The sequence below is a fragment of the Aotus nancymaae genome, unplaced genomic scaffold (assembly GCF_030222135.1).
Source record: "Aotus nancymaae isolate 86718 unplaced genomic scaffold, 86718_ANA_hifiasm-v0.15.2.pri h1tg000057l, whole genome shotgun sequence".
Lineage (NCBI taxonomy): Eukaryota > Metazoa > Chordata > Mammalia > Primates > Aotidae > Aotus > Aotus nancymaae.
In genome coordinates, this window is record NW_026988471.1 from 23,498,366 (window position 1) to 23,520,123 (window position 21,758).

Below are 21,758 nucleotides of genomic sequence, written 5' to 3' on the forward strand. Positions count from 1 at the left end.
CTGAATAAAGCTTAAAAGGGGGAAAGAAGAGGGGAAGAGTGGCCCACAAAACTTTCTCATTATTTTTTATTTCACACTTGGCTTTTTTTTTTTTTTTTGAGACAGACCCTCGCTCTGTCACCCAGGCTGGGATGCAGTGGCGCAGTGTCATCTCACTGCAACCTCTGCCTCCCAGGTTCAAGCCATTCTCATGCCTCAGCCTCCCAAGTAGCCGGGATTATAGGCGTTTTTGTATTTTTAGTAGAGGTGAGGTTTCTCATGTTGACCACACTGGTCTCGAGCTCCTCATCTCAGGTGATCCACCCACCTTGGCCTCCCAAAGTGGTGGGATTACAGACATGAGCCACCTCACCCAGCTACACATGGCTTTTTCTTAACTATTTTTTCCCCTATTCAAGTTTAATTTATGGCCAGGAGGCCACAGCAGGCAGATCATGAGGTCAAGAGTTCAATACCAGCCTGGCCAACATGGTGAAACCCCATCTCTACTAAAAATACAAAAATTAGCCGGGTGCAGTGGCGGGTTCCTGTAGTCCCAGCTACTTGGGAGGCTGATGCAGGAGAATTGCTTAAACCCAGGAAGCAGAGGTTGCAGTGAGCTGAGATTGAGCCACTGCACTCCAGCCTGGGTGACAGAGCAATACTCCATCTTGAAAAAAAAAAGAAAAAGTTTAATTTACTACGCAAGTAATTTATCATGTATGTTCATACATATTTTTACACTTAGAAATTCATATTAGTAAAAAAGAACAGAAACAGATCATACACAATTCTGCTGCCTAAATCAACTTCTTGGGGGAATGGAAAGCATTATTCCAAGCTTACATTTATTTATCTATTGGTTTTTGCTGAGATTTCTTTCCTTCGTTTAAGATACTAAATTTTTTCCATGCTCTGTTGAATACAATATTTGTAAATATATTGCCTGACACATGACAAGGCAAATTAAAAAGTTATTTGTAAATATATTGTGACAGATCCTTTTGGGTTTTTTCATTTATGCAGTTAATAAATTTATAGTATATCAACATAAATTAATCTGTGTCAATTTGCAGGAATGGTTCCCCAAGGTGAGGCCAACTTTGCTCCATCTCTAAGCCCTGGGAGCTCCATGGTGCCGATGCCAATCCCTCCTCCTCAAAGCTCTCTGCTCCAGCAAACTCCGCCTGCTTCCGGGTATCAGTCACCAGACATGAAGGCCTGGCAGCAAGGAGCAATAGGAAACAACAAGTAAGGAGGCAGTTTGTATATATGAGCATCCTTGATAACTGTGATAAATCCCTGATACTAATAAATGCTTCAGTGGTTGAACCTCAGAAACATTATGCAAAGTGAAAGAAGGCCAGCTACATTTATGTGACGTTTCCCCAAAGAGACAAATCTGTAGAGACAGAAAGCAGCACATAAGAACGGCTGTGCTTTCATGGGCTGATTGTATTCACAGTCTAAGTAGAAGATTATTGGCCACTTCCATTTGCATTATGGAAAGAACTACATTTTATATTATCAGCAAAGAAAAATGATTATTAAATCTTCTAAGTATCAAGTCACTTTTAAGGCAGATTTATGTGCTGACAGTACAGAAAAGTGATCTAGTGGCCCCAACCTTTCCATTCTAACCTGAGCACACCTGCAGAATATGATGAGCTCACATCAGTAGCAGAGCTTCCCTGGGACAGATGTAGAAATGGGTACTTTTTTAAAAGTTTTCTTTATAAGTACACTTTAAAATCTTGTAACTCTAAAACCAAGAATGGCAAGGTGTCAGAATTCAATAGAGCTAAGTAGTGGGCACACAAGTTTCACTTTTCTCGGTGTGTTTAAAGACTTTATAACAATAACCAAAAGTTTTTAAGGCTTACTCCTTTTGAATCTCTAGATTTTTAGTGACCTTGACTTACCCATCTTACTTAGAATTATCTCACTAAAGTCTTTTTTTTTTTTTTCCAAATCCTGGCTGCTGAACTTTTCACACATCACTCTGAGTTTTATAAGAATTTTAATGTGGTTGTGTCTTAGTTCTAATGACAGGGAAGCTGTCTGATCTGACAACATAATAAGTAAGGCAGTTAAAGTTGAAAACACAAGACTGTATTCTTTTGAAGTTCATTGAAAGGTGAGAGAAAATCTTCATGTTAGAGAACTGTATAACTCTCAATGAGGACTGTGTATAAATTAGGTAGAAATGGAACCATATCTGTAATACAAGAGGAATTTAGTCTCCTAATGTATTCTAATCCCAACTTCCTAAACTCACTTTGGATTTTGTGGCCCATTATTATAATCACTCCCTTACAGGCACTCTTAACTCCTTTGCCCAGCTCTCCCTCTGTTGCACTTGTGCCTGGCAAATTTCTCCCTAATGAAATCCAACTAAACTCTTACTTCATACCTCCACCTGAGCACTGAAACATGGCTTGGGAAAAAAAAGAAAGTCATGCTGACATGTCTCAATAACGTATTTCTCTGCTCCCCTTTACAGTTAAATTCCTTAAAAGATTATACTGTATCTACTTCCTCTACTCCCACTGTTAGTTGAACTAATCAGGCTTTCATTTCTATCATTTCACAAAAAGTATCCTTGTCAAGATGGTTCAATGTCCTCTTCAGTGCCAAAAGCAATGCTCATCAGTAGCATTTGACATATTTGAGTGTTTATCCTTTCTTGAAGCTCTTCATTTGGTTTCTAGAACAACTCTCTCTTGAGAAAAGTGACTCTCCTCCTATCACTTAGTCTTCTTGAGGATCTTCCTCATCTCCGTGACCTCCATTTGAGGGCCCAGAGTTTATTCTAGGACCTCTTCCCCATACCCACTCCCTCTTTTGGTTACATTACCCATCTTACTATTGTCAATGCCTGTTTCTATGCTTATGACTCCCAGATTTAAACCTCCAGCACAAATGGCACCATACTGTATATCCAGCTGCCCAACCAATATCTCCACTTACAAGTCTAATAGGCATCTCAAACTTAACATGATGAAAACTAAAATGATATTTTCACAAGACCTGCTCCTCTAGGTTACTTTTTCCCATTTCAGTAAATGACAACTCCATTTTCCACTTTCTTTTTCAGAAGAAAAATCTTTCTCTTTCTCACATCCCACATCCAGCACATCAGCAAATCATGTCAGCTTGCTAGCACCTCTCTCTTCTTACCTATTCCACTTACGCACCTTAGTGCAAGCCACCATCATCTTTTTCCTGGGCCATTGCTGTAGGTTCCTCTCCTGTTTCTACCCTTGCTCCACCATCATTTAATCTCCACATGGTAGCCAGAGCCATGCTTTTAAAACATGAGGCAGTCCTTTATGCACAACTCATTGAGTAGCTCCCCACCTTACTCAAAATACAAAATAGGTCCCATAAAACCTCACATCATCTTGTTCCTGGATACCTCTCTGATCCCATCTGCTATTCTCATCGCTCACTCTGCCACACTGGCTTCCTTTTATCCGTCTGTTCCTCAAATGTGCTAAGTACACTGCAAACTCAGGATGTTTGCATTTTTTTAATCTCTCTGCTGGAATGTTCTTCCCTCAGTGGCCACATGGTTTGTCTCACACTTTAAGTCTTTCCTTAAATATCACTTTATTAGACGCAGACATTAAATGTCATCTTACTACACTTCCCTGACCATCATTTCTGAAATAATACCACTTTCTACCCCTAGGGCCTCCTTTCCATTCTTTATTTTTCTTCATAGTGATTAATACTTGACATATTGTGTGATAGTCTATTTATTTGTGATTTGTCTCTTCCATCTAGAATATAAGCATCATAAGAGCAAGGACTTTGTTTTTTATTACCTCTTTGTCTCCATCCTCTGTAAGAGGGAGGCCTGTTCCAGAGTGCAAATACTCCCTAAGTCAACATCTCGAATTCAGATTTAAATATGGATACAGGTTTTTGTTGTATTTTAGTAGTTTCTGCGAACTTTGGCTTTCCAAATTGTTTGGGAAAGAAAACAGTTACCACCAACTCTTGAAACACTCACACTTGCTCATTTGGTTCATGTGCAGAAGCTTATTAGTCAACTTAAGTATTGTATATTAGCATATATCACCTGAAGACAGTGACCACTCACTATCTCTGTCACACAACACAAGATACCATGAGGAACACTGAAAAACAACTCCTGCTGCCAGATAATGAAGAGTCTAGTTGGTGAGGGGGCAGGTTAGAGAGAATTAAAACATGAATCATTAAGTAGAATGATGTAATAGAGTTCAGAGATAGTGTAATGTGATTCGTTGTCATTATCTTTCTGGTGGCAAGAGAAAGAAATGGTTAAACAAACCTGTGTGTCCTGAAACTGGGTAGTGCTTCTGTGTGAGACTTGTTGGTGGGAGAATCCCATTGCTTATTAGCATTTTAAAGGATAAGAAGTCCTGTTGCTGGGCGCAGTGGCTCACGCCTGTAATCCCAGCACTTTGGGAGGCCAAGGCGGGCAGATCACCTGAGATCAGGAGTTCAAGACCAGCCTGACCAACGTGGAGAAACCCTGTCTCTACAAAAAATACAAAATTAGCCAGGCCCGTGGTGGCACATGCTTGTAATCCCAGCTACTTGGGAGGCCAAGGCAGGAGAATCGTTTGAACCCAGGAGGCGGAGGTTGCAGTGAGCCGAGATTGTGCTATTGCACTCCAGCCTGGGGAACAAGAGCAAAACTCCATCTCAAAAAAAAAAAAAAAGAAGTCCTATCGTTTAACCTTTTGTTTCTCAGACTTATTTGACCAGGGACTTCCCTGCTTGTTAATACCTGTAATATCTGTGGAACCCACTCTGGGCCAGAGTATTCATCCTTCTCTTTTTTTCCATCATTTAGTGGCTACCAAATACCTAGTGCTACCCTGAGAAAACTGTGATAGCTGCCACAAAGCAGGCAGGAAAACAGAGTGGGAAAGAGGGCCTGTGAATGTTGGATGTTAGGTGCCAGTGAACCCAGATGACTTTCTAGGACCTAGGAGAGTGATTGCAGCTGCGGAAGAGCTTGGTCTTCCTTTGATGGAAGATGCTAAAAAGGATCTATTGGCAGGATCAGTTTGAAAGAACTTAAACTAATATATAGTCCCAAATATTAATTTGAAAGGAAATTAAGCTCTAAATTTTTTTCAATAAGTATGACATCATTGCAGTCCTTGAAGCTTCTACATTCATTAACTTACATAGCCTTACTCCTCCACAGTGATATTTATCAATTGACAAACGAGCACTGTCTAAGGCAGAAATGTTCTCATTAGAAAATAGGCATTGAGTCCGGGCCCAGTGGCTCATGCCTGTAATCCCAGCACTTTGGGAGGCCAGGGCGGGTGGATCACCTGAGGTCAGGAGTTTGAGACCAGCTTGACCAACATGGTGGAAACCCATCTCTACTAAAATAAATTTTTTAAAAAATTAGCTAGACGTGGTGGTGCATGCCTGTAAAGGAGGTTGAGGCAAGAGAATCGCTTGAACCTTAAGGCGGAGGTTGCAGTGAGCCAAGATCGTGCCATTATACTCCAGCCTGGGCAACAAGAGCAAAACTCCATCTCCAGAAAAAAAGAAAAAGAAAATAGGCATAGATTAGTAGGCTTTTCTCTCACCTTTAGTTGTGGGAACACTGCCCCACAAGCATGCACACTGTGCTTGTAGGGACACAGTGCAGGCATTTGTATTTTCTGTAGGCATTTGTATTTTGTAATTACTTAGGGGAGAATTTTGTACTTTTCTTCAGACATGATAAATAGGCTGTTTCTTGACCTGTCAATTCAGTATGATTACCTTAGTCTACTTGAAACTATAAATGTCAGTATATTCTTTTTAACACTAAGAGCTAGCAAGGAAAAGATAAACTATTGATGGGAAAATTATTTTTAGAATCAAATTCTATAGAATTAACATTAAAATAGATGGAATTTTACCAGCAGTTTATTGTTAACAATTAATATATCATCATAAAATATTTGGTGTTTATAGAAACTTACAAAAGACAGAATTCGTATCATTATCCTTTAGATATGTATATCTGTATCACTGAAAATTTTCAGGTTTCAAATAAAAAGAGTCAAGTTGAATTTACTTGGAGTTTATTGCTTACTGTTCTTCTTACTAATAGAGACTGATTTGACATTTGAGATCTTTGGCATAACAACAATCCAGAACTTGGCTATGAAGAAGGAAGTCAGTAAAACAGGCTCTCTGAAAAACAATTGCTTATGTATTTTGCTTCCTAGAAAATACACGAAGCTATGTTCAGTCCTGAGAAGACCTTGGAAGTCTTTAAAAGGATTAAATTTGCTACCTAAAAACATTTGGTTATATACATCTGGTTTCCTCTTAATTTATAGAATATTGAAAGCGACCAGAAGCTAAAACCTTGAGAAGTGACAACAAGCTATAGGACATTGAATAAAGGCTTTCAGATTTTAGCGTGCATGAATACTTAAAGATGCACCTTTCTATACCCATCCCTACAAAATGTGATTCACCAGGGCTTGAATAAAACCTAGGAGTCTTAATTATCAACAAGTCCCAGGGTATTCTCTTGTAGATGGTCTCTGCACTACACTTCCAAAAATCTATGCCACTTCACTGGCATAGATACAGTACAACCAATAATAAAATAAAAAGCAATCTGAACTGTACCATTTGACAGCACTGAATAATAACCCATACCATAATTCATTTATTCATCAAGTATTTACTGAGTGCCTGCTATATGTCACATGTTAATAGAAATAGATGGAACAAGATACCATCATTCCCCTGAAGTATTAAGTCTAAGAGGCTATACAAGCAAACACAATTTAAATATGCTGTCTTTGAATCATTCATTCCTGTGTTAATTCATTCAGTGAACATTTATTGAAGATATGTATATATATGCCAGACAATTTGCTTAAATAGGACATTCTCTGGTTAGATAGGTAAATGTCAGTTACCTAGAAGATTTTACTTACATGGAAAACTTCCTTTCTTAATTATTTAGATAAATGTATCCTAGCATCTCCGATATTGTGCCAGATAATTGTTACTTAAAATGAGCTCTTTCCCGTTATTTAACCCCTTATGTAGAGTTCAGAATATATCTGAATTATGTTCAATTTTTATATATTTTAAGAAGATACAGTCATGCATGCAATTTAAGGAAGTAAAATATTTTATTTGGAAACAGAATCTAGTCACATTATCCCCTTGTTCATGATCAGTGGATGTAATCTGGATTGTTTTTGAGTTTACAGTGTGTTCAGTCAAGCTGTCCAGAACCAGCCCACGCCTGCACAGCCAGGAGTATACAACAACATGAGCATCACCGTGTCCATGGCAGGTGGAAATACGAATGTTCAGAACATGAACCCAATAATGGGCCAGATGCAAATGAGCTCTTTGCAGATGCCAGGAATGAACACTGTGTGCCCTGAGCAGGTAAGTGGCACAGCTGGCACACTTGCCACACACATGCCACACCCCATCACAGTTCATTATGCTGAGGAAAATCAGGTATGTTGACAGTTACTCATCAGAAATAGCCACACTTCTTTATTCTTTTCTATTAACTTTTAATAATTACTGGCCCTTAAGATACACAATGAAAAATTTTGACAAGTTCTTTTTTTTTTAGATGGAGTCTCACTTTGTCACTCAAGCTGGAGTACAGTGGTCAATGGTGCAATTACAGCTCACTGCAGCCTTGACCGCTCAGGCTGAAGAGATGCTCCCACCTCAGACTCCTAAGTAGCTGGGACTACAGGCACATGCCACCTTGCCCAGCTAATTTTTTTACTATTTGCAGAAATAAGGTCTCACTATGTTGCCCAGGCTGGTCTTGATCTCCAGGACTCAAGTGATCCTCCTGTCCCAACCTCCCAAAGTGCTGGAATTACAGGTGTGAGGCACTACTCCTGGCCTTGATGGACTTTACAAATGAGATTTTAGTTTCATGAGATTTTAGTGTTTTAGACTTATCATAAAACAGTACATGGCCAGGCGTGGTGGCTCACGCCTATAATCCCACCACTTTGGGAGCCCGAACCAGGTGGATCACAAGGTCAAGAGTTCAAGACCAGTCTGGCCAACATGGTGAAACCCATCTCTACTAAAAAAAAAAAAATACAAAAATTAGCTGGGCATGGTGGTGTGCACCTTTAATCTCAGCTACACTGGAGACTGAGGCAGGAGAGTTGCTTGAACCCCAGAGGCAAAGGTTGCAATGAGCCAGGATTGCATCGCTGCAGTCCAGCCTGCACAACAGAGCAAGACTCTGTCTCAAAAAAAAAAAAAAAAATGCATATAATATATTGGTTTGGAATATTGCTTTATATTCTGAACCCATTTTCTTCATTTCTACCTTTTAATTCAATAAGCATTTATTCAGTAACTACTGTGTACAAAGATAGCCTTGTGGGACATGCATATGTACAAGTTGGAAAAGACACAACATGAACAAGGTCATTTTAATCATAGGACAAAAGAAATGTGTAAAAGATGGGCCATACATGTTTCTGTCAGATGAGGGGTATATGCACAATTGATGAGGGCTTAGAAGAAAAAAAAGGCCTGGTCAAAAAAGTCATTATGAAAAAGTTAACTAAACAGAATAGAAAAAGAACATTCAAGATTGGTTATCACAGCATGACCTAGGCAGGATAGAGGTTGAAAGCTAATTAATGTTAAGGGGACATTTATATTATATTTAGAGAAGAAGTTGTGTGGTAAGCCTTTTGGATATATTGCATGCCATCTAAGTGTTTGGAATTTATCCTGGAGCCTCTTACAGATTTTTAGAAGAGAATGACTAAATTCAAAACAATATTTAAGATTATTGGAGCAACTCCCAATAGTTGCTATTATAATTATTTGTATCAGCAACCACAAAGTACACTGTGTAACGAGGCTATTACCATGCAGCCATAATTTGTAGCAAATCATAAAAATATGTAAACACTGTGTACAAAGTGTTTATATATGTCCCTTGTGGGACATGCATATGTACAAGTTGGGAAAGACACAGCATAAACAAAGGATCATTTTAATCATAGGACAAAAGAAGTATGTAAAAGATGGGCCATACATGTTTCTGTCAAAAAATTGTGCATACTTTTTTATAGAATTCCTTTTTGGGGTGTTTTTTTTTTAATCCCCATTTCTGTCCTTAGTAAACCTAAGGAAGTTAGCAAAAGAAAAAAAACAACAACTGAGTGATCAGTGTCTGACAGCAAAGTAAAAGAACTAACTAGGATTGATTCTTTTTGTTATTCAGTTATTAGAATTATTATCTCCATTATATTAAAACAAAATAATTTTAAAGTATAATAAATTAGGTAAAAATAATATTTTAAATGGGTTTCTAATGTAGTTGGGTCTTACTTTTGTATTTTAACTCAGCAATTTTTTATTTTAACTCAGTTCTTTTAACTCAACAATCTTCATCTTTTAATTGGAGTTATTTGTCCATTTACATTTAATGTGGTTATTGATATGATTGGATTTAAATATCCCATCTTATTTGGGGTTTTCTGTCCCATTTTTTGCCTTTTTTTGTTTAATTGAATATTCGTTGTTGTTGCCATATTAGCTATATAAAACTGTTTTGCTATTTTAGTGGTTGCTTTAGAGTTTGTTGTGTATGTATTTTGCTTATCACAGTCTGTCTTCAAATGATATTATATCACCTCATGTATAAGAATCTCATTACAATTTATTTATATTTTGTCCCTCCTGTGCTGCTGTTGTCATACATATCATGTCTACATATGTTCTATTCCCTGTAATTTATTTTTTCTTTAGTCAATTATAAATTTGTAAATTCTACTTGTAAATTTTTTACTAAAGAAAACTGAAATTTAAAGAAAACTTTTAAAAAAGCTTTTTTATATCTTTTTTATCTTTACCCACATAGTCACCACTTTCAATTTTCTGCATTCCTTTTTGTAGTTCTAAATTTCTATTTGGTATTATTTTGCTTCTACCTGAGGTTCTTGCTTTAACATTTTTATTGTGCAGGTCTGCTGCTAATGATTCTTTTAGCTTTTCTGTGTCTGAAAAAGTCTTTCACATCTATCTTTGAATGTTCTTTCCCCTAAACTCCAGCTCGGCAGTTTCAGCTTTCAGTGCTTTAAAGATGTTGCTCCACTACAGTATTTCTGATGAGACGTCTGCTGTCATTTTATCTTTGTTCGGCCATGTATGATTGATGTTTTTCCCTCTCCGGCTGATTTTAAGATTTTTCTCTTCACCACTGGTTCTGAGTAATTTGATTATGATATGCTTTGGTGTGTTTTTTTAATATTTCTTTTTCTTGGGGTTCATTGAGCTTCTTGATTCATGACCATATAATCTTCATTAAATTCTTTTGTTGTCATTTTTTTTGTGTGTGGCGGGGGGGGGGTGGTATTTTTTTGAGACAGAGTCTCACTCTCTTGCCCAGGCTGGAGTGCAGTGGTACAATCTCCACTCACTGCAAACTCCACCTCCTGGGTTCAAGCAATTCTCCTGCCTCAGCCTCCTGAGTAGCTGGGACTATAAGGGTAGACCCTCATACCCAGCTAATTTTTGAATTTTTAGTAGAAACGGGGTTTGACCATATTGGTCAGGCTGGTCTTGAACTCCCAACTTCAGGTGATCTGCCCACCTCGGCCTCCTAAAGTTCCAGATTACAGGCGTGAGTCACCACGCCTGGCCAAATTTTGGAAAATATTGACCATTACTTCTTCAAATAATTTTTGCCACCATCCTCACTCTCCTTCACAGACTTCAATTGCCACTTGAAATTGGCAATTTCAATTACCACTTGAAAAATAATAGGCTACTTGAAATTGTCTCACATTCACTGATTCTCTGGGTTTGGGGGACTTTGGAGGCATGGGATAAGGCTCAATTATTTTTTCTTTGATTTTAGATCATTTATATTACTGTAGCCTCAGGTACACTGATTTTTTCTTTTGCAGTATCTGTTTATCTGGTGTATTTTTCATCTCAGATATAAGTTTTCATATCTAGCAGTCATATTTGGATCCTTTTTATATCTTCCATGTCTCCAACTTATCTTTCATATCTATTCAGTCTTTCCTCTTGTTTCTTGAACAAATGGAATATGATTATTATAATAATTGTCCTGATATTTCTCGCCTATCAGTTCTATTATCAGCATCATTTTTGAATTGATTTCAATTGACTTTCTTTTTCTTTTTTTTTTTTTTTTTTTTTTTTTTGAGACGGAGTCTCGCTCTTGTTACCCAGGCTGGAGTGCAATGGCGCGATCTCGGCTCACCGCAACCTCCGCCTCCTGGGTTCAGGCAATTCTCCTGCCTCAGCCTCCTGAGTAGCTGGGATTACAGGCACGCGCCACCGTGCCCAGCTAATTTTTTTGTATTAGTAGAGACGGGGTTTCACAATGTTGACCAGGATGGTCTCTATCTCTCGACCTCGTGATCCACCCGCCTCGGCCTCCCAAAGTGCTGGGATTACAGGCTTGAGCCACCGCGCCCGGCCTCTTTTTCTTTATGCATCATATTTTTCTGCCTCTTTGCATGCCTGGTAATTTTTTATTGGATACCAGACATGAATTTTACCTTGTTTATATTCCTACAAATATTCTTGAGCTTTGTTCTAGGAGATGGTTAGGTTACTTGGAAAGTTTGATCCTTGCTTTTTTGTTTAGTGCGACCAAAGCAGTATTTTTTCTTGGGCTAATTTTAACCTTATCACCAAGGTAAAACCATTCTATTATGCTACATGATACTACATGAATTATGATGTTTTCCACTCTGTAGGTGGGGGGCATGGGAGTCAGGACCTATTCCCAGCCCTGTGGGATCTTTGGGAATTGTTCCATTTCATCTATTCAGGTGATTCTTTCCCCTGCATCTATAAGCTGATGAGTACTGAGCTATAAACTTGAGGGCCACTGCAGATCTATTCCAGAACTCTCTCCAATATTCTGCTCTGAGGGTTCTAGCTGCATCTCCTTAACTCAGGGAGCCTGCCAGCTGCTGCCTGGGTTCTCTTTCTCCATGGTGTAACTGGAAATACACTCCAGGCAGTAGGCTGGGCAGTTGCCACAGTAGGGACTGTTGAATTGTTAGGGATCACTGTCCTTCATTACTTTTGTCTAATGTCTTAAGTGCCTTTGTTTCATGTCTGGTTGTTGGTTTTTGGGGAGTTTTGTTTGTTTGTTTGTTTGTTTTGAGACAAAGTTTTGCTGTTGTTGCCCAGGCTGGAGTGCAATGGCGTGATCTCAGCTCACTGCAACCTCTGCCTCCTGGTTCAAGCGATTCTCCTGCCTCAGCCTCTTGAGTAGCTGGGATTACAGGCGCATGCCACCATGCCCCACTAATTGGTTTTTTTTGTATTTTTAGTAGAAACAGGGTTTCGTCATGTTGACCAGACTGGTCTGGAACTCCTGACCTCAGGTGATTCGCTCGCCTCTGCCCCCTAAAGTGCTGGGATTACAGGCATGAGCCACCGTGCCTGGGCTGTTGTCTGTTTTTTAGCTGATTGAGGCAGGAGGATAAGTCTGATCCCTATTACTAAATCTTGACCAAAGTGGGAGTCTATCACTAATAAACATGTGTATGTGTGAATTAACTTTTTATTAAAGTATCTTATATAAGAATATAGAGAAAAGTGCACAACTCAATGGATTGTCACAAACTGAACACATCTGAAAACCACTCAGATCAGAAACAGAGTGTCATCAGTGCCCCAGAGGTTCTCCTTTTTCCTTACATACTCTCCACCTCCACAAGGGGAACTACCATCCTGGCTTGTAACAACACAGTTAATTGCTAAGCTTTTCATTTTTGCTGTGCTGCTGTTACTTTTCTGTCAGTGAGATTATTTTCCATTGAAGAATTTGGTTTTCAACTTAAACAACTAGCTTATAATTTGACCTTGTATTTACCTTTAATAGATAAATGATCCCGCACTGAGACACACAGGCCTCTACTGCAACCAGCTCTCATCCACTGACCTTCTCAAAACAGAAGCAGATGGAACCCAGGTCAGTAAGGCAATTCTAAGCCCAGAGCTGTCAGACGTACTCTGGATACACAGAGGTCATTGTGTAGCATCATTAAGAGCCTGACCTTGGGAGTCAGACCTGGGCGTGAGTCCTGCCTCTGCTCTTCTTAGCTGTGTCTTCCTGGGCATGTTATAGCGCTTTCCTGAGCTGCTGTATAACCACAGAACTAACATGATACCTGCTTATGGGATTGTTGAGAGGATTAAATGAGATAAGTTCAGATGATTTAACTCAGTGCTTAGATAAGATCAAGTGATCATAAATGGTGGCCACTAATTGTGATTCCGTAAATAAGCACAGTGCTAAAAACTCATCTGTAATCAAAATACCTCAGAAGATCTCAGTAACTTCAGGCAAAACAGAGTGCCTGCTATATACTTCACCTCCTGAGAAGTATGTTTCAAAACAGCACAAACAGCAAGCACTCTCTTATATTAACCTAATTTAGAAATTTTAGAGAAGGGCTTAATTCACTTTGGTAACTTCGGTTGAACTTTAGCCCAGGCTGGAGTGAAGTGGTATGATCTCTGCTCACCACAACCTCCATCCACCCCCTGGGTTCAAGAAATTCTCCTGCCTCAGTCTCCTGAGTAGCTGGGATTACAGGGGCCCACCACCATGCCTGGCGAATTTTTTTGTATTTTTAGTAGAGACAGGATTTCGCCATGTTGGCTAGGCTGGTCTTGAACTCCTGACCTAAGGTGATCCACCTGCCTCAGACTCCCAAAGAGCTGAGATAGGCATGAGCCACCACACCTGGCTGAAGTTTAGTCTCTTAAACATTTTTAACACAGGCAATATGCCACAGATGGCAATAGGAAGACACATAAGATATGTTCATCCCCTTCAGGTGAACTGTGGGGAGAAGTAAGAAAAGGAAGCATTTGTGAAATGCTTGTGGTTTGCCAGGCACTGTGCTATGCACTGTATGCATTATCTCATTTAAGCCTCACTGTAACCCTATGAAGGAGGTAGTATTCCTTTTCTTCACAGATGAAGAAACTGAACATGAAGAGGTTTAACTACATGTACCATTCACAGTACTAGAAAGAGGAAGAGCTGAGGTTCAAACCCAGGTCTTTCTACTGCCGAAGTCCACACTGTCTCTGCCATACCAGTTAGGGACTATTGAAAGATAAAACACATCAATATATGCACATAATCAAAGAAGGTAAATTATTAAATTTATGTTACAAGTAATGAACCATAAGCATTCAAAGAAAAGAGAAATTGCTAAGATGGTCAGAAGAGCATTTTTGCGAGAGACAGAACTGAACTGAGCCTTGAAGGATAGTTACCAAGGCAAAGGGAAGGAAAGGAGGATGGTAGTTGTTGGAGGCTGGTGCAGAGGTAGATCCAGAAGTAGAAAGAACTGGAAGTAGAGGCCACAGAAGCAGGGAAATAGTATCTTAGCATAGTCCTGGAAACCAAATCCACTGAAGGTAAAATGTTTGTAAGTAGTATTCATAGGAATTAAAATTGGTAAAGTGATGTGGGGCAAATTTCCAGAGGCCTTGAATGCTAAACTAAGGGATTTGAATTCAACCCTATGGACAGAAGAGTGAAAGGGCACATTGATAGAAGTGCTAGTTTAGGCTTCGTCTTGGGAAGGAGAAAGTGAAGGGAGATGTACTGGCCAGTTGAGAAGGACAAAGATTAGTGGGAAGACTGGGTTCATAGTCTAAGCATTAGGAAATAGGATCTGAGTCCTCTGAAGGTAAAGAGAAGGCATTTTGGCTGGGTGCGGTGGCTCACACCTGTAATCCCAGCACTTTGGGAGGCTGAGGCAGGTGGATCATTTGAGGTCAGGAGTTTGAGACCAACCTGGCCAACATGGAGAAACCCTATCTAAAAATACAAAAATTAGCCAGGCATGGTGGCAGGCACCTGTAGTCCCAGTTACTGAGGATGTTGAGGCAGGAGAATTGCTTGAACCCAGGAGGTGGAGGTTGCAGTGAGCCAAGATCACACCACTGCACTCCAGCCTGGGCGACAGAAGGAGACTTTGACTCAAAAAAAAAGAGACAGAGAGAGAGAAGGCATTTTAAGATGAGGGAAATGAAGACTCTTCATTCATCAGATGTTTTTGAAAGTCTCAAACCCACAGAAACATTACTGGGCAGCTTGACAAATTAGTTAGACCCAAACAACCATGTTTTAAAGTTCTAGAGCTCTGCCCTGAAACGGTATTTGAACTGAAGTAAAAACTACGCCAGAAAATCTCCAGAGGTTGTGACTCAGCTGTCACACCAGTCCTCTCACCTGGAAGACGTCAAGCTTTTTTTGTGTCACACTTTGCCTATCTGAGAAGTTGTGGTAATATATGAAGTCCTTTGTGGACTGGTCTAAGACACCCCCTGTTAAGTGATAGTTTAAAATGGCTGAAATGGGTTTTAGAGTTTGTTTAGTCTTCTCAATTTTCTCTATTTTCAATAATACACTTTATTAATTTATTTGAGACAGGGTCTTGATCTATTGCCCAGGCTGTAGTGCAGTGTTACCATCACAGCTCACTGCAGCCCCAACCTCCCGGGCTCAAGTGATCCTCCCACCTAGCATCCTCAGTAGCTGGGACTACAGGCACACACCACTACACCCAGCTAATTTTTTTATTTTTTGTAGAGACAGGTCTCGCTCTGTTGCCCAGACTGGTCTCAAACTTCTGGCCTCAAGTGATCCTCCTGCCTCAGCCTCCTAGAGTGCTAGAATTAGAGGCATGAGCCTCCATGCCCACCCTAGACTGTCTTTTAAAAAGTTTTAGTTTTAAAGAAGCAGAACTTTCTAGTTTGTTTTATCATGCCTTTACCAAGAACTTTTTAAGAATTTGTGGACAAAAACACTTTATGCTCTGCCCCAATATTTCATATGTAGAAACATAAACATGAAATTTTATATGTTGACTTGTTTTTTAATTATTGCCTAAAAACGAACTATAGTTTGTGCTCGTGTGAAGTTTCAGTGGTAGAATCTTCTTTCTGTCATGGCCAATTGTGAAATCTCTTTTTGCTCCAGTGTTTTTGTATTTAACCAGACAGCAGCTGGGGAGTGAGTTAGACAGAAATATAAAGACAGATGTACAGAAACGGAGAAGAAAAGATAAGAAGAGGACTGGGGGAGGAGTGGGACTAGCTGTATTGGGGAACGGAGATGGGATGGGGAGGAGGTAAGACAGGAGAGAACAGGAAGAGAACACAGAGAACAGAGGAGCAGGAAGAGGGATGGCAGGGGGATCATTGACCTAGGAAGAGAGGAAGGCCTGGTGAAGCTCTAGAAGGAAAGAGTCGGAATGCGACATTATAGAGCACAAAGGCGGGGCGAGGGCACAGAGGCAGCTGGAGAGCAGACTGGGCGCGTTGGTGTGTTACAGACACAGGAGAAAGAGCCCAGAGGAGGCGGTAACAAATGGGAGCAAGTAGGAGCTGGAAGCCACATTCGGGAAACTAGGGAAAGGGGAAGAGGAGGAGAAAAGCAGTGCTAATCTACTAGAGATTTATTTCTTAGGCACTAGGAAAGCTCAGCTCAGGGGCTGTCTGCCTTATCTGAGATGGAGGGAAGTGGAGATGTAAATGGATTAAGAGAATAGGAGACCGGGGCCAGACTGATGTCCACATTTGATGCATAGGACATTTGACATTTGACTAATGAAAGTTGGTGGAAAACACTTTTATTCCATTAGGATAGAAAAGTTTTCAGAAGAGCTGAGTGTAATTGGTATGAATTAGTGATAAATGATCAAAAAAAATACACCACTAATCTAAAATACTTTATGATCTATTAAACAGGAGACACAAGCTTGTCAAAAAGTTTGAGACAGTTAGATGCACTTAGATGGCTTATAAGGCATCTCCATTCCTGGTCTGGAACATTTACAAGTGCAGTATTGGCCTTAATCCATTCTACAAACAACTTTTTAATAAAGCTGGTTGGTAAAGACTAACTTATGGCTTTGTTTTCCCAATAGAATATGCTAGAACTGTACAACTTTAGACATTTTTAAGGAATAAGTATATTATTACTGAAAGTAGTGAAGGGAAAATTCACACTGTTCTCAAGGCTAGTAGACTTACTGTTATTTTTAGCTTATGTGTTTAAGTGGATTGTCTATCGGGAAAAAAAGTCAAATATAAAATTGTTCTAATGATAATTTGCTGTAATGCTAAAGCCAATATGTGAAAGAGCTATGTAATAATACATTTAAATACTACAAAAATCTTTTGGACATTAACCTTAGATGCTGATGTCCCATTATTGAGTTGTGGTTTTGTTTTGCTAATACTGGTTGAAAGCCCTTAATTTTTCATTGACATCATAGAGATTTTTTTATCCTACTGAAATCATCCATAGAATGGTTTTAAACCAGTTTTCTAAATACCATGTATTTTTTAAAACCTACCACTGGACACCCAGACTCTGAAACTGGGCTTCTCCCAATCTTGGCAACGTTAGGAATGATACTCACTTTCAATATTGATGGCAACCCTATAGGAGGCGTGACCATTCCAATTTTGATTTTATTTTTAAAGTGTGAACTTTCCAGAACCCTGAGCAAAATGAGTGCAGCGATTTTCTTTTTGTAGGACAAGAAGACAGAAGAGTTCTTCTCTGTGGTGACTACAGACTAGAGGAATGCTCTAGTGAGTTTCCACTTCAAGTAGTACCCACTCATAAGCCGGGGGGGCAGACCCTTCTGTCTAAACACATCTTTTATTTGTGTTCCAGCAGGTGCAACAGGTTCAGGTGTTTGCTGACGTCCAGTGTACAGTGAATCTGGTAGGCGGGGACCCTTACCTGAACCAGCCTGGTCCACTGGGAACTCAAAAGCCCACGTCAGGACCACAGACCCCCCAGGCCCAGCAGAAGAGCCTCCTTCAGCAGCTACTGACTGAATAACCACTTTTAAAGGAATGTGAAATTTAAATAATAGACATACAGAGATATACAAATATATTATATATTTTTCTGAGATTTTTGATATCTCAATCTGCAGCCATTCTTCAGGTCGTAGCATTTGGAGCAAAAAAAAAAAAAAGGAGTTTGCTTTTGTCGGGAGATTGAAAGATGCTTTGTTTCTTTCGTTGTAAAGGCCTTGGATATTGAAAAAATATCAGGCAGAACAGTTGGACAATCTATTTCTTGAGCCAAATTTAATTATTCTTATTTTTGTAATCAGTCATTGGCTTCTTATCTGGATGAAGGCTTTTGGAGGAGAACCAAAATGACAAGTTCCAAGAGGAAGATGAAGCTCCGCCTCCGCCGCTCAGTCCCAACCCTGCCCAGGAAGAAGGGCCCGTGGGGCTTTGCCTGCGCCCGTCCACCAAAGGCTCTCACGTGTCTCGAAATCAGCAGCCCTCCCCATCCCAATCCCAGGCAGCTTGTGTGTACAATCAGCTTCTCTAGCAACTCTGTATCTGTTGGCTTCAAGAGAATATTTTGCCTCCACATATGTACCCCTTCTCCTTTTTTTAAAGATGGATTTAAACCAAGATGCCTCCAGGAAAGAGGATGAAATGAGTATATTCACAGAAGAATCCAAAAAATACAGTTTGGGAGAAAATGCAATAATTTTTGATGAGATGGGTGAAGGACAAGAAGTGAGTTCTGTCAATTATTGTAGATACAGTTTTCTGATTAAATCTGGAAAAATAAAAGGCAGCCTGTTCTTTCTGCTTTTACTGTATTAACAGCTGAGGTAGCTAAAGTTATTTAAAATAAAATTAAATTTATGATCCAAGTAGCTTATTTTTCCCTTTAAATATCATTGTAAATATATTTGATTTCTTGTAGAAATTGATTTCCTTCTGTTTAATTTTATCCTTTTATTATACTCTTGATTTTTCTAAATTTGTGTGTGAAATATAACATTGATTGAATTGCAGTTACATTTGGCTAGTAATATTTCATTATTTTAGTAACTGTGATGCCATGTATGGATTTACTTTGGGGTTCAAATCAAAATGCCACTGCCAGAAAGAGCTGTTCCAGCTGATCTAGAGCATACTGCCCTAGAGTGCCCCTGGGATCATCTGAACAGAAGTGCACAGGCTACTTGTACAGAGAAAAAATTAATACTCAAAGGAAATCTTCATTTTTTAGATTGACTTTGGGAATTTGAATTTTCATCAGTGCAAATATAAATTTATCTATCCTGCTCTGAGGCTAATTGGTACCATATTTTCCCTTTGTGTCTTGTCACTCTGCCACATCCCATCTCATCCTGGCCTCTGAGTCAAGAACCCAGTGAACTGACTTTCTAGTTCTAGAAGTTCCGCCGCAAGGCCAGGAAAGCTTGAGAAAGGTATTGTGGAAGAAGCAAAGGTAGACTCCCATCACTCACCTTTGTCTGCATACTTGGGCCTGTGAATGATGACAGCATCTGACATTCTGCACCAGCTACCTCTGCCTCCATGGCAGAGAAAAGGCCATAAGAACAGTGGAAGAGGAGCATGGACTCAGACTTCAAGGAAGAAGCCATTTCCCCAGTTCCTTCCTTCCTGCATCTCACCACCCCTAGTTACAGATAACTCCATTGAACAGCATCTATTCAGAAACTATACCGAATAAAAAGATTGGTGGAAGGGCTCATGTGGTTAGCAACTATGAAACAGAAATAGGACACTCAGTTACAAACATTATCTCCTTTAGTTTTTCAGAAAATGCATCCCTGATTTCATTCACTTCCAGCTTGAAAGCCAGCCATATTACTCTAGTCCCTATCAAACTGCTCTAGAAGGTCATTTCCATTTTGTTTGTGATATTTAGTCACGCAGACTTCAGGAAGTTCACCTTTAACTTCAGCATTCCAGATGAAGTTTCCTGACTCAGTGCTTTTGCATAAGGAACTAGAAAAAAAAAAGTGATAAGGAAAATTGGAGATGCTAACATCCTCCCCCATCCCAACTGCACCTTAAAATATGCATGTCACCTTCAAGGTTTTATAATTGCACTGTTTGTTTTATGTATGTACAGATTAAAATTATTGCTACCTTTGAGGAAAATAAAATTGCTTGCTTCTATGTAATTCCTGTCATTCCACAGGAAATTCACTTTTCCAGCTACTGAATAGAATTTGTTTAACAACCTCATGGGTTGCCTCTTCATTTACAAGGACAAAATGAAATGTACATCGCTTCTCAGCCTTTTGGCTAAGATCAAGTGTAGAAATGAAATGTACATTCTGCAGAAATTGCCAAAGCCCAAATTAACAAGTATTATAAAAGGATAATAAAAGAAAGCATCCCTGAAGCCAAAGATCCTTAAAGTCATCCTAATTTGAGACAGATCGTTGAAATTTGAGGTCAAACTGAAGTCACGATAGTAGGCCTCGTGGGGTTTTAACTGTGCCGTTGTCTGATGATTAAAGATTTCTAGACCTACTGTTTCTTGACCCGGAAGATCTGGTTTAGGCAGCACTTCATGGCCATAGATGCCATGTCTCTCTCAATTATTTTTTTTTAAATATATCAACATTTATCAATAATAGGTATTGAGTCTTAACTTGAGGAGGCTCCTTCAATGTGACAGTGCATTTTATAGGATTTAGGCCCTGTTGCTTGTATGTTTTTAAAGCATCCTAAATCCACCAACTTGGCTAAGTAGGGCTAGGGTGTAAGAGTTAAAGAAAGAGGAAAGAAACACGAAATGAGGCTCAACAGTTGAAGACAGATTTATTTTGGAGAAAACAAACCTGAGAGGGGCTTCTGGCTGATTTTCATCAGGAGTGCTTTCTCTTACAGACTAAGAGTATACATTGGTTTTAGGGTGAGGAGGCTTATCACAAGCTTGGAATTTTTCTGTGAGAGAAGTTTTATGGCATGGTTGGAATGTCTTTGGGTGGAGGGGAGGTTGTCTTGAGCCTGACATCTTTTCAGCCACAGGGGGATTATCTTGAGCTAGTATGTCTTTGGTTGGAGAGGAGTTTGGAATGTTTCTGCTCGGAGATGTTATTTGTGGTTTATGGTCATGCTGACCTTAGCCATTAGGCTGACGCCCTTTGGATTTAGGCAGTTTTTGGTTAAGGTGAATTTTAGAATGAGGGGCTTGTCTAAGATGGTGATGCTCCTGCTCTGTCATAGGGTAAATGTGATTCCAGAGGGCTCAAGGAGGGTGTTCTTCCCACACACATTCCTAGACCTAAATGTACACAGATTTGGTAACTGTTTTCTAAAGTCCTGTTTATGAGGGACAAAACCTTTTTTTTCCATAGTTGAGATAAGATAAAAATGAAACTTCCCTTAAATGAGGCTGAACATTGATTTAAAGTTATCCCTAAGTGTAGGGGTAAGGAAAACAAAAACAATTGAGGAAAAAGTGTGATTGTTAGAAGGAAGTTTCACCTTTGTGGTTTCACCTAAGGAAGGTTCCATTCCTAAAGGAGACCTCAGAAATGGCCTCCTAAGCCCTGACAAAGAAAAAGCAGTTGCCTGCTTACAAAGGCAGTGGTACCAATTACCTAGTTGACAGTAACTGCTCTTCCCAGAAGGGCACCTCTACTTGAATAAAGTGAATAATAATTCAGAGCAAGCCTGAGCCTTGACCATTCCTGTGCCCCTGAAGATCTTGATGATTTAATTAAGCCATTAATTCTTTTTATTGGAGAAAACTGCCAAAAGAAGCATGCCTCTGTCCAGAACCCTTTCTGCCAGCACTAAATTAGTTTTCTTTCTATATTTTTCATTTCCCCCAGAACTCTTAACAAGATTGAAGAAACACAAAGTTCAGGCCTCATTCCCCCATTCAACACATTGTATTGGCTTTA

The 21,758-nt window shown here is 39.5% G+C and overlaps 1 protein-coding gene across 6 annotated transcripts in view; it reads left to right on the forward strand.

The window, feature by feature from the left end:
• NCOA1 (nuclear receptor coactivator 1) overlaps positions 1-20,085 on the forward strand; it is a 211,905-nt gene extending 191,820 nt beyond the window's left edge. For 2 of the 6 annotated variants that reach the window (XM_012453316.3, XM_064363898.1), the window contains 4 exons: positions 1,056-1,230; positions 7,224-7,407; positions 12,893-12,982; positions 17,723-20,085. In XM_012453316.3, the coding sequence (XP_012308739.1) occupies positions 1,056-1,230; positions 7,224-7,407; positions 12,893-12,982; positions 17,723-17,893 (620 nt within the window). In that variant the 3' untranslated portion in view covers positions 17,894-20,085. Of the gene's footprint in view, positions 1-1,055; positions 1,231-7,223; positions 7,408-12,892; positions 12,983-17,580; positions 17,638-17,722 lie in introns of all 6 variants that reach the window. The other 4 variants (XM_021677062.2, XM_012453319.3, XM_012453317.3 and 1 more) reach the window with 4 other exon arrangements.
• Positions 20,086-21,758: the final 1,673 nt, after the last annotated feature.